Genomic DNA, 13,890 nt, shown 5'->3' with positions numbered 1-13,890 from the left:
GTATTGAACGTCCACTAGGTTATGATTGAGGGAAACTTGTTCAGACTTAAATTGGAACGTCAAATGTTGCCTTACAATTATAAAATAGCAAACCAAACCACATATAAACCACGTCAAAACAAAACTGGCAAAGTCTATAGCAATATTGGGAAAATCAAACATTCTGGACCACAAATCATTACATACTCTGTATAATACACTCATATTGCCATATCTGAGTTACTGTGCGGAGATATGGGGTAACACCTACAAAACCAACCTACAGCCGTTATGCACATTACAAAAAAAGAGCAATAAGAATTATCAATAACGTTGGATATCTTGAACATACCAATTTATTATTCTTAAAGTCACATACACTGAAGTTCACCGATCTGGTTACATTTAAGACTGCACAAATCATGTACAAAGCAAGAAATAATTTACTTCTAGGATATATACAAAAATTGTTTATGGAAAGACAGGGTGGGTATAATTTGGGAGGGGAACATAATTAAAAAAAACTCAATGTCAGAAAAATTCTTAAAAGTATGTGCATAGTAATCTGTGGTGTGAATTTGTGGAATGGTCTGGAACAGGAGATAAAACTTAGCTCAAACATAATTCAGTTTAAAAAGATGTACAAAAACACTTTTTTTAAAGGATATTGGGATGAGGATATGTGATTGTGAGTGGGATATTTGTTATACTGGATGTATTGGGAAGGGTGATTATAGGGTGATGGGTTGTATATATGACTAAGAGATACTGTATAGTATATGAGGGATTTTTCTTTTCTTTTTTTCTCTCTTTTTTGTATGGCTTTATAAATATTTGATTAGTGTATAAACGTAAATAATTTGGTGTACATATAGCTGCTGGTGTACATATGGCTGCTAAATTTGTATAAGATAATTATAAGCAGTTGAATAAGGGGTGGAAATTAATAAAGCTTTGGCTTCTTCCTGCTCCTTTTCGGACACGTACGATTTCATTTATTTATAGATATTGTTTATGACACTATATAAATATTCTTGTTTTGTGTTTGTATGCTGTTTCACACTTGCTTTTTATTCTTTTATTTCTCTTCGAAATAAAGAATTAAATACATAAATAAAAAGTGGAAAAACCATAGCAATGTTACAAAATTTTGAGATTTTAAAAATAAAATCCGCAATTTATCCCATCAGATAAAGCATAAAAGGAAGGTTAATTTGACACCTAATTTACTTTCATATCTTCAGTATTAAAAAAGTTATGGTCATTTTCATACTAGGAAATTAGCATCTTGTTCGCTATTGCTTTTCCATTGACTTAACCCAAAAGCTGTGATCAAGGACAGTCGAAAGCCCACAACTTTCTTAAAAATTAAGAGAACTGAATGAATTTTTCAGTTATTACAGATTGAAGCATTCTGAAACAAATATGAAATAATCTTACTTGGATGACCTGAAATGAAAGCATATAATTAGTTAGTTACCCAATTGTAGCTAATTACAAAATTCAATTACTGGATCTAAACATCTATCCATTTCTTAAGCAAAGGTAAACATTTTTTAAAAGCCTAAGTGTCCAAATAACATTCACACAAGAATTCACAATATAACATGATTTTAAATTCTCATTGTCATGAATTTATAGGCCAAATGGAAGGAATTTAGTGTTTAATTCCTGTAAATTAATGGGCATTTAAATCATCTTGCGAGTGTAATTTTGTGGAACGCGCTGGTTTGGAACGTTGCGGTTGCAGTGAATTTAAACCCCATATCGGCAGGAAACATACTGCCGGTTCGTATATTTACATAAAGACATTTTCGAAACATGAAATTTTGATTAAAGGCATCCGAAAAAGCAGGTTTATATGAAAAAATAAACGGCATACCTTGCCTTTTCCCCTATATGAGATCCGTCCCGTTGTCGGCATTTGAAGATGATTTTAATTTTACTCCAACAATTAAATTATCCAGCACTCATTTTAATAAACTTAATAAAACGGCAGTCGAAGCAATTTTTCTTTAGCAACTATACAGCCCGACAGATTTGAATAGGCTGCAGAAAAATTGAATTTTAAACCCGCCCCCCTCTCAAAGGCGCCAAAGTCTCACACGCAGGCAGTGGCAGAACTGCAGCACCGCTGAAGGTAAGTTTTGTAACATACCTATTTAAGAGGCACTGCATAAATACACGACACCTTATGTCAAATATAACGCTCCATTAATAGCTCAAATCCAAGTACAGATATAACACCAAGAGATGTAAATGTAGCAGTCAAACAGACCCAGCCTTCAGAATGATTTGGATCTGCCACTTTCGGGTTTTCAACACTGAGAAAGTACTCCATGCTTTAATCAGAATATTGTCTGCATTTCAATTTGCAATACAAAGATCCAGCTGCCAGCTTCAGCTATCCCACCTCCTCTTGGTCAACATATTTAAAGGCAATTCTTTCACACATGCCATTCACAATGTCAGTTACAACTAAAGAAAATTCCAAAGACATACAGGTTGGCAGGTCAATTGGCTTTGGTAATGCCTTTCTTGACAAACCTCTGATTATTTTTCAGGGGTGATCAGAAAAAATGTTCCAATGCCTTGCTCAAACATAAAAAGTCCACCTCAACATTTTCTTGTTTGATTCTACTTAAAGTCCATGTAACACAAGGCATCTCCATCTTAGAACATATCTTGCACAACAATGCTACAACTGTCAGCGAAGAGCACATTATTAACTAATCAACAGTTCAAGCAATTCTTACTTCCCAATGAAAGTTTTTAAATTAAAAAAACAGCAAAGATAATATGAAAATGAGCGAGTACATGGAAGATGAATAGTGAAAACAAGCAGTCAGAAACTTAAAAACCCAATAACATTGCAAAAAATAAATGCCCGATCCATACCTTGATTGTCAATCACTCTGGGTTGCCAACCTGGATGTCCATTACACTTGGGTTGCCATTCGTAGCGTTCTAAAATTAGCAAATGAAAGTCCATCTGAATAAAATCCTAATATTCCAATGTTTGACAGACTGATCGTTTACTCAATTTGCTATTTTTAAATAACAAAATTATTTTTTGTTCCGAATGTGCAGAATTTCAAATTAGACTTATTCTAGCACATCTTAAAAGCACTCCGTTATCCAAATTTTAATGACATTAGGCGATATGAAATAGACAGGAAACTCAAAATAGGGATGTCTATGAAAATCTTAAACTTCAGCACTGGCAGAACTGATGCAAAAGGGCAAAGAGAGAGATAACAGCTAAGTGGGACGAATAAAATAGACCGCATTGGATGAACTAAATCTACTATTTTGAAGGAAAGCATTGTAAATAGGAAGCACAGAATTAAAAAAGACATCAGCAATGAAAGGGATAAGTCAGAGCCACAGTTAGATATTTGCAGATTAGAGTTCACAGAACAAGGGTCTTCAGCCTCTGTTTGCAACACCCACCATGATGCCAATCTAAACTAGTCCCATCTGCCTGCACATGGTCTGTATCCTTCTCTTCCCTACATACATCTTATTTAAATGTTACTGCAAATTATGCAATAAAACTGGAAGATATCTCCGAGAGCATCAGAAATCCACAGGAATGTACACTTGACTTGATTGCATCAGCAGATTTTCCCCTCCAGCCCCATTTATTTTCTGGATTTAAACAAAAGGGAAATTATTCCAAATCAGGAGGATGTGCTCTGTAAAAGTGACTGCTGTCCTTGGTGGTAGAAGTCTCAGGTTTGGGAGATAGCCTGGGCGAGTAACGTAGTGTACACTGCAGTCCCTGTGCGATGATGGTAATGATTTTTTTTAAAGAGTGACTGATGCAGGCCATGCAAGAAAGTTGCTTTGTCGTGGATGAACTTAAGTTGTACTCATCCAGGTGAGGCTAGCATCCCATCAGTCATGACGTGCCTTGTTTCCGGTCAAAATACCCTGGGGCATCAGTTGATTCACATGCGGGACAATCTGACATATTCTTGTAGCACGATAAGATCAGTTAACTTTCTGTTCAACTGTAATCGCCAGGATATTGATTGCAATAAAAATTGAATGTTAAAAGAGATAAGCTGCCATTTTTCTTCAACATTAAGACCAACGACACAAAACATGTCAGTGTTAGCATATATTTTTACCAGCAATTTCTTTATAAAAGACTAGTGGACAAAATAAAACACAAATTAAACTGATTAACTATAGATTATTACCTTTCAAATCAGAAGATTGATTTCCATTGATAACATCATCATTCATTAGGCTTGTCTAATTAGAAAACAAAATGCATCTGTCAATATCTGAGAATTGTATATGGACTATCAGTAGATATTTTAAAGCAACAAGATGCTTACCGCTTCACTGAAGGATGGGATAATGGTAATAGGCTCCCTTCCCAGTTCTGCATCCCAATCTTCTGTCATATTGAGAAATTTTACTTGCCCAATGATTGCACTCCAAAATAAACCTTTAAAATAAACATATTTTAATGAGAATCTCGCAATTTCAATACTGTAAAATAACTAAATTCCCCAATTTTGCACTTGCAATGGAAGCCATTTAATCTTAAAGCTGTAACCTCTGGTATGTGCTTTCTTTCAAGCAGGTAATAAATATCTATTTACCCTCCACAATTGCCTTTGAGCAGATTGTTAGCAAATACCCTACTTTATTCATTCTAAATGTGGCAAAATTACCTTCTCCAACATTATTTGTTGGGGTCTAGGATGGAGATCCACACCATCTAAATACTACAGCTCCCTTACCAAGTAAATATGAAGCAGAATCTGGAATGCCTCCCAAAGAACAAGTCAACATGAAAAATCCCTTCGACCCTTCAACGTCCATGCCGAGCAGGATGCCAAAACCAACTATTATCTGCCTGCACATAATCCATATCCCTCCACAGCCAAAAGTGTCATAAATGTCACTTGCATATTTCCTCCACCATCAATCTTGGCAGCATGTTCCAGGCACTCAACACCCACAAAAATAAAAGACCCACACATTCACTTTAAAGATTGCCCCTCTCACCTTAAAACTCTGCCCTCTAGTATTTGATATCTCAATCCTGCGGAAATGGTTTTTAATGTCTACCTTATCTATGACCCTCAATTTTGTACACTTCTACAAGGTCTTCCCTCTACCATCAGAGTGGCACAGAGGTACAAATGTGGAGCAGTTGCCTCTCAGAGCCTGGGTTCGATCCTGACCTCGGGTGTTGTCAGCGTGGAGCACTTTCTACGGGTGCTCTGGTGTCCTCACACATTCCAAAGGCGTGCAGAGTTGTAGGTTAATTGGCTCCTGTAAATTGCCCAGGGTGTGTAGGATAAAGTGGGATAGAGCTAGTGGGAATGTGTGATCGACTACCTCAAAGGCACCCATGTAAACTTCAATCTTCTAGAAATTGGAATGGCTTGATTAAGGAAGGAATTAAGTTGCTGAACAAGGTATTGTAGCCATTTAAATACAGATTTAGATTGCTTGGTTTTGGTTAAATTCCCAACCACATCACAACAGTTAGGGTAATGTTGCCGAATTTTATTTTAAGGGAAATTAAATTGCTTTTAATGGATGCAACTGGTCATTGCCAAACTGGAATGCAGTGGGATGATAACCTGTCAAGAGCACACAAACTGTCAAGCCTTGTTATAGTTGTGCACAGATCACCTCTTTTTGGACCTGGGGATAGAAAAAAAGTCAAAGATGGACACAAAAAGCAGGAGTAACTCAGCGGGACAGGCAGTATCTCTGGAGAGAACGAATGAGTGACTTTTCGGGTCGAGACCCTTCTTCAGACTCCTTGAGAAAAGTCCTTGGCGCAGCAGTCTACACAGGTCCTGCATTGATTTTTTTGGACATTTGCATTGTTGAGAAACACCAAACTTAACTGTTTACCAATTTTCCATAAATGCTTTTGCTTTAACTATATTGTTTTGGGCTTTTACTTTGGATTAATCAGAAAAAAAAAATTTGCGCAAAACATTGTAGAATGTTCAATATCTAAGGTGCAGTCTACACAGGTGATGCACTGATTTTTTTGAGATTTGCATTGTTGAGAAACACCAAACTTAACTGTTTACCAATGTTCCATAAATGCTTTTGCTTTAACTATATTGTTTTGGGCTTTTACTTTGGATTAATCAGAAAAAATTTGAGCAAAACATTGTAGAATGTTCAATATCTGATTGCTTCAGCCTTGCTTCAGCTGCCCAGCACTACAGCATGGTATTATATTAAATACAACAGTGTTTTCGTGCTTACATGAAAGTTTAACTTCACAATACATCCAAATTTTGAATGGATGTCCTTTTACCATGAAAACAATGTTGCCAATAATCATAAAATGCTTTGATCCTTCTTCATACTTCTGTCATTTCACCCCAACAATATGGTTTCCTATTATTCTCTTCATTGTACCTTGCAGCTGATTATAACTCATTCACTAAAGATTCAGAAGGATCTTTTGTACAGATTTAAGGTAACTTCAAAAAGCAGCTACTATATGGACGGTGAGAGCTGCCCCCGGGAGCGTGAGGGCACCTCCCACTTCTCCATTTCCCCAAAACATCATAACCCCCCTCCCCATCTACCCCTTTTTCCCCCCCTCTACCTCTCTACTCTCTCGGCCCGCAGCCATCTGCCGGACATGTTGTGTGTGTGTTTGTTTGGTCGGAGTCCTGAGGGGAGAACCACCGGCACTAATACAGAAAAGTCACACGTTTCTATCTATAATTGCCTGCAACAAATTCAAACGCTCACACTCAAGTTCTCCAAGTCAAAAGCAATTGGGATGACTGGCGGAGACAGCACGTTTGCGGTGACCTTGAGTTGCGATAGTGGCAGGTGGTGGCTGCACAGAAGCCACGTGAATTAGTCTATATGCGCAGCCTGCAACAGCAGCAAGGAGCGTCAGTGGAACGAACCAATGACATGGGACTGGGCCAGGTCGACCCTCATTTCATTGATCCAGTGCTTCCAGGACACAGGGGCTTTGTGGGATATACAAGAATTGCATGCCTTCGACCTAGATCAGGTAGAGACTTGCAAATTACAGGATGGAGCTAGAATGTGGCAACCATGCACTGCTCCAGAAGAGGATCGATTGTAGTTGTGCATGATACAATTTGATGAATGGCGTGCAGTACAAGCTTTTCATTGTATCTATGTGCACATAACATAGAAATGGTTGAACCAATGAACATTTAAGGGATGTATATAGTTACAGGATTAGAGCTAAAATCCAGTGAACTCCTGCATGGTGTTTGTCCAAAGTCATGGATTGAGACATCAAGGCTTGGGGTAGATCAACCACTGTTGAATTGTAGGGCCGGCTTGAGACCAGGTGGCCTACCCCTGCTACTTTTTCCATACAGGAACAAGTCATTTAACCCACTTAATATTCCCCAATATTTGATCAAATCTCTGCTGACAACCCAGCAGAGGCCCAATAAATCATCGACATTGACCAGACCAAAATGGCTCATGAGCATCAGTCCAAATATTGGCAAAGTAAATATCATACCAATTACGGTCTCAACGGATGAATCAGTCCTCGTTTTTGAACACGTTGTGGAAACATCAAGGATAGACAACTGTCTGATTGAGAGAAATGCACATCGCAGCAGCAGCGATTCCTGGGTTTAGTACATTTGTCAAGAACTGAACCAAGGGATTATCTAATTGAAAACACAAGAAACTGCAAATGCTGGAATCTTGGGCAAAACAAACTGCTGGAGGAACTCAAATGGTCAGGCAGCAGCTGTGGAACGAGATGGACAGATGACACGAGTAAGGACCCTTCAAGAAGGAAAGAAATGTGAAAAAATGTAGTAAAGGCCTGGCATATGACATGTGGATACCAGCGAAAGTGGTGTGGGGGTTGATCTGCAGATGGGCGAAGCATAGGCTGAAGTGGAGACAGGAGGGTATCAGATAAAGGGATATGGGTGGAAAAGGACAGATGGGGGGGATGAAAAGGAAATAGACAGGAATGAGAGAAGTGTAGGAAGGAGAGGAAGGGGCAAGCAGCATCATGGGAGAGGAGTTCTGTCAGATGCAATTGTCCATGTCAATGCTGATAAAGAGTTATTTGAAATAGCCTCATGTGTCTTAAGTGTTGCTTTCAAAGATATTGGACAATACAAAGATATTCTCAGACTGGACAGCACAATGTTTCCCGAGATTGGAATTCCAGTTATTATAATGCAACATATATATTTTTCCAACATTACTACCTAGTCAGGTGACATTCTTTGTCCGGATTACAGCAAAGCCACACAAGCCTCAATGTCGTGGTCTACCAAAGCTGCAGAAGGCACAGTGCAGCTAATGGATCAGATCAGCTGCAAGTGCAGAAACAAAACTTAAAACAGAAGAAAAGTTCTCAATATTAAACAACAACAATCAGTTTTATTCGTCACATTGCACACAAGTGAAAGTGAAATGAATTTGCCAGCAGCGGCACAATGAAAAAGAACACACAAAAACAAAAATAAAAATTTAACACAAACATCCACCACAGCATTCATCACTGCGGTGGAAGCCACAAAATTTGGCCAGTCCTCCTCCATTTCCCCCCATGGTTGGGACCTCAACCCTCCGCAGCCATCGCTGCGGGTGTCCAGATGTGCAGAGAAAGTAAGAACTCAAGGTAAGTCCTGAAACGGTGCCTCCCCCACTGGAGACCGCGGTTTAAAGTTGGTGTAGGCTGCAGGCCGGCGGTCGGAGATTTAAAGTTCGCACCGCAGCATGAAGCACCGCAGACTGCAGGGCCGGCAGTCGAAGCTCCCCTCCAGGGGTCCCCGGCGAGGGACACCGCTCCTGATGGTAAGTACACACCGCGCCCGTGGTAGACATTTGCCGCGGGCCGGCATTTGGAGCTTCTTTTTCCCCCGGATCCCTGAGGGATCCCAGGCTGCGGACGCCGCGCCAGCTGGAGCTCTGCAGAGCTGTTGCGGGCCTGCGAATGTAGCGCTCTCCTCCGACGAGCCCTGGCGAGGGCTCGCCCGCTCGACGTCGAGAGTCCACGCTGCACTGCCGCTGAAGACCCAGGCGCATCCCCGGGAAAGGCCGCACCGATCCTTGCTGTTAGGCCACAGGGGAGGGGACATGGAAAAAGTTGTCTCCCCGTGGAGGAGGCGATCAAAGTTGTTTCCCCCTTAGCCCCCCACACCAGCCCCCACACAAGACACACAAAGAAACATCAAAACCATACATTAAAACATACTAAAAAAAAAAGTAGAAAAAAATGGACACGCGCCTGACAGGGCTGCCGGCTTGCAGCTTCCCCACCCCAATATTCCTATCCCAATAGAAGGCAGAATAGCAAAATTTAAAAAAAAAGAATTCCGTTACATCATTTTTATGTCCCTGTTCGGTTGAAAGGAAATAGTAATAATTGGAAAGAGCCATGGTTTTCAAGGGAAATTGGACACTTGGTTCGGAAAAAGAGACAGATCTACAATAATTATAGGCAGCATGGAATAAATGAGCAACTTGAGGAGTATAAAGAATGTAAAAAGAAACTTAAGAAAGAAATTAGAAAAGCTAAAAGATATGAGGTTGCTTTGGCAAGTAAGGTGAAAGTAAATCCAAATACTGCTATATTAATAGCAAAAGGATAAAGAGGGACAAAATTGGTCCATTAGAGAGTCAGAGTGGACAGCTATCTGCAGAGCCAAAAGAGATGGGGAGATATTGAACAATTTCTTTTCATCGGTATTCACCCAGGAGACGGATATTGAATTATGTGAGGTAAGGGAAACAAGTGGAGTAGCTATGTAAACTATGAGATTCAAAGAAGAGGAAGTACTGACACTTTTGCAAAATATAAAAGTGGATAAGTCACCAGGTCCTGACAGGATATTCCCTAGGACATTGAGGGAAGTTAGTGTAGAAACAGCAGGGGCTATGACAGAAATATTTCAAATGTCATTAGAAACGGGAATGGTGCCGGAGGATTGGCGTACTGCGCATGTTATTCCATTGTTTAAAAAGGGTGCTAAGAGTAAACCTAGCAATTATAGACCTATTAGTTTGATGTCAGTGGTGGGCAAATTAATGGAAAGGATAATTAAGAGATAATATATATAGGCATATGAATAAACAGGGTCTGATTAGTAACAGTCAACATGGATTTGTGCCTGGAAGGTCATGTCTGACTAATCTTCTTGAATTTTTTGAAGAGGTTACTAGGAAATTGATGTGGGTAAAGCAGTGGATGTTGTCTATATGGACTTCAGTAAGGCCTTTAACAAGGTTCCACATGGAAGGTTGGTTAAGAAGGTTCAATTGTTGGGTATTAATGGTGGATTAGCAAGATTGATTCAACAGTGGCTGAATGGGAGATGCCAGAGAGTAGGTGGATGGCTGTTTGTCACGTTGGAGGTTGGTGACTAGTGGGGTGCCTCAGGGATCTGTGTTGGGTCCACTGTTGTTTGTCATGTACATCAATATTCTGGATGATGGTGTGGTAAATTGGATTAGTAAGCATGCAGATGATACTAAGATAGGTGGTGTTGTGGATAATTAAGTAGATTTTCAAAGTCTACAGAGAGATTTAGGCCATTTGGAAGAGTGAGCTGAAAGATGGCAGATGGTGTTTAATGCTGATAAGTGTGAGGTGCTACATCTTGGCAGGACAAATCAAAATAGGACGTACATGGCAAATGGTAGCGAATTGAGGAATGCAGTTGAACAGAGGTCAATAATAACAGAGGTCAATAAGTCAATAATGCCTTACGTTTGATGAAATTCAGCGAGCAAACGCGATAATTCCCAATATTTTGGACCTTTAAATCTCCACGGCAAATGTCCGCTGTTCACTTCCGCTGGATTGGCACCTTCAGCTCCCTCTTTAATTTACCTTAGTTTCTATCTTTTTTTTGGACTGTAAATCTAGGTAGCTGTGCCTCACAGTCACCCCGACTGGCACAATAAATTGCAGATCAAAACCTGGCCATTTTCTATGTTTTTAACGGGTGGGAAAGTGCGTGTTTTCCCATCCACTAACATGTACCGGATGTCTAGCATGTCCTCCACTTGAGATTTTCAGTCACGTGGGTGCGGATCTACGCTCCAGTGACCTTTCGTGAAATCACCCTATAGAAGTTGGGATGTAATGTTAAAATTGTACAAGGCATTGGTGAGGTCAATTCTGGAGTATGGTGTACAATTTTGGTCGCCAAATTATAGGAAAGATGTCAACAAAATAGAGAGAGTACAGATTTACTACAATGTTGCCTGGGTTTCAGCAACTAAGTTACAGAGAAAGGTCTTTATTCTTTGGAGCACAGAAGGTTAAGGGGGGGGACTTGATAGAGGTCTTTAAAATGATGAGAGGGATAGACAGAGTTGACATGGATAAGCTTTTTCCATTGAGAGTAGGGAAGATTCAAACAAGAGGACATGACTTCAGAATTAAGGGACAGAAGTTTAGGGGTAACATGAGGGGGAACTTCTTTACTCAGAGAGTGGTAGCTGTGTGGAATGAGCTTCCAGTGGAAGTGGTGGAGGCAGGTTCGATTTTATCATTTAAAAATAAATTGGATAGGTATGTGGACGGGAAAGGAATGGAGGGTTATGGTCTGAGTGCAGACTAGGGGAGAATACGTGTTCGGCACGGACTAGAAGGACCGAGATGGCCTGTTTCCGTGCTGTAATTGTTATATGGTTATACAAAGCCAATTGGAAAACACATCAGCAGAGGAAACTGTTTGACTTCTTTACAGACACAAGGAACTTCAGATGCTGGTGTACCAAATAAGACTGCTGGAGTAACTCAGCAGGTCAGGCAGCATCACTGGAGTACTAGGATAGGCGACATAGCCATTCGCTTGGGTAGTTTACACCGCAGTGATATGAACATTGACCTCCAATTTCAGGTAGTCCTTGCTTTCTCCCTCTTCCCCATCCCCAGCTCTACCACAAGCCTACTGTCTCCACCTCTTCCTTTCTTTTTCCCCGCACCCCACCCCCCCCGGACATCAGTCTGAAGAAGGGTATCGACCCGAAACCTCACCTATTCCTTCTCTCCATAGATGCTACCTCACCCGCTGAGTTTCTCCAGTATTTGTCTACCTTCGATTTTTCCAGCCTCTGCAGTTTTTTCTTAAACATTACATAATTTCAGGTAAGCCACATCCCACATGGCTTCCCTTCTCCATGCACCTGGTTTCTCTCTCCTTTTTTGTTTTTCCATTCCAAGCCCCCCTTCCTTTCCATTACCCAAACTACCCTCACGAACCAGCTTCTATCAGCCCATCACCGAAACCTTGATTTCTTTCCCCGATGGTTGATTTTCCTACTCCCTCCCCCTCCTTGTTCAATCTGCCCATCATCCTTACACGGTTCCACGTATCCCTCACCAGTCTGTCTCAAGACTTGCCCTTCCCCACTTGGATACATCGATTTATTCTCCCCCTTCTCTACCCTAACCGCTGCCTCGCCACTCCCCTCTTATTTCTACACCCTGGATACCTTCGCTATACAGTCATTCATCAGATGGCTTCTTGATCCAAAATGTTGACCATCATTCAATTCAACACATGCTGCTTTGCGCACAGTTCAAGCAACAATAAAAAAATTCCAGCACTTTCATTTTTTTGGTCCCAGATTCAGCATTTGCCATCTCTTATCCTACCCCATTCTTCCCGAGACTTGCATTTGCTTAAATAATTGCACCTATCTCCTTCTCTAATAATTTAAGGACTACAGAGATTTACTCTAGTCTCTTCCATTACAGAGATACTGACCGTCCTGAATCAATGCATAGAGGACGTTACGCCTTATCCACGTCACCTTTCCATGCAATTACAAAATCAAAGATCCTTAAATGACTGTTTTAGAAATAGACCAACACCTTACAGTTCACACAATTCTTCCACAGTTCAAACATTTCTTCTCATCTCAAACATGAACAGCCTAGCCCACACTGAAATCATGAGCCCCGTTTCTCAGTATCCCAGTCCCTACACTACCACCATGATCCCAACACTATCAAGGTAATAACAGAGGAGGGATCAAGAAGATCCCTCAAAAAACAAGTCAATAGAAAGCAGAGCAAATTGGTTTCCCCGTAATTTTTTGCTCTTTGCCATGACATTACTAAAGGATTTTTTCAGCGCCCTCATCTATAAATTTCCCTCCGTGTAAGTGTAGATATTTACAACATTGAGTTTCGTTCACAACCCCGCATTGAAAGTGTCTAACTGCATAAAGCAAAATTTGACCAACATTCACACTTGATAAGTTAGTAACATTTATCCTCTACAAGTGTCAGGCATGACCATTAGAAACGACCCAATCAGCAAAAATAAGGTGGCCACAAAATGAGAGACTAGACGTCAGTGCCTCTCCTGAGCACTTTATTAATAAAAAGGAATAAGCTGGTGTATGGTCAGAAGTGAAATCATGACTCTCCACTTAACTCAATGAGTGTAACCTCAGTGTGTGTTATGCTTAAGACACATCTTCCACAAACTACAAGTGAATATGCATTCTAAAGACACTACACAACTCATCAACCCTGATAAAAAAAATGCTGGTAATGTAACTTTTCAAGTTGCATAACATTTGAGCAAAACTCCAAGTGCTAGAAAAACAAAGGAGGTGAGACAGCATCTGTGGAGGGAATGGACAGATGACATTTCGGGTTGGGAACTCTCTTGCGAGTTTGGAGGAGAAAACTGAAAAAGTGCTGAAAGTAAGACAAACCCTGCAAAGTCATAGTTTGATATAGGTGAAAGGGGAATTAATTGGCAGATGAGCACACCTGGCAGGGGACACATGGATGGATTGTCAGGTGAAGGAGGAATATTACTTGAAATGAGAGAATTCAAGAGTCATACTCTTGGGTTGAAATGCACCCACGCAGACTACAAGGTATGGCACAAGTTTCCACATGGCTTCATTCTG

At 40.5% G+C, this 13,890-nt stretch overlaps 1 protein-coding gene across 10 annotated transcripts in view; it reads right to left on the bottom strand.

The window, feature by feature from the left end:
• Window positions 1–13,890, bottom strand: part of ddx4 (DEAD (Asp-Glu-Ala-Asp) box polypeptide 4) — a 76,871-nt gene that overhangs the window by 50,140 nt on the left and 12,841 nt on the right. For 9 of the 10 annotated variants that reach the window (XM_055634311.1, XM_055634319.1, XM_055634328.1 and 6 more), the window contains 3 exons: window positions 4,329–4,441; window positions 4,188–4,242; window positions 2,878–2,946 (listed from right to left, as the gene is read on the bottom strand). In XM_055634311.1, the coding sequence (XP_055490286.1) occupies window positions 2,878–2,946; window positions 4,188–4,242; window positions 4,329–4,441 (237 nt within the window). Of the gene's footprint in view, window positions 1–2,877; window positions 2,947–4,187; window positions 4,243–4,328; window positions 4,442–8,210; window positions 8,319–13,890 lie in introns of those variants that run through there. The other variant, XM_055634363.1, reaches the window with a different exon arrangement.

Source organism: Leucoraja erinacea, chromosome 1 (genome assembly GCF_028641065.1).
Source record: "Leucoraja erinacea ecotype New England chromosome 1, Leri_hhj_1, whole genome shotgun sequence".
In the NCBI taxonomy this organism is placed as follows: Eukaryota; Metazoa; Chordata; class Chondrichthyes; order Rajiformes; family Rajidae; genus Leucoraja; species Leucoraja erinaceus.
Note: the sequence above shows the minus strand (reverse complement) of the source record. Positions and strands in the feature narration are given on the sequence as shown.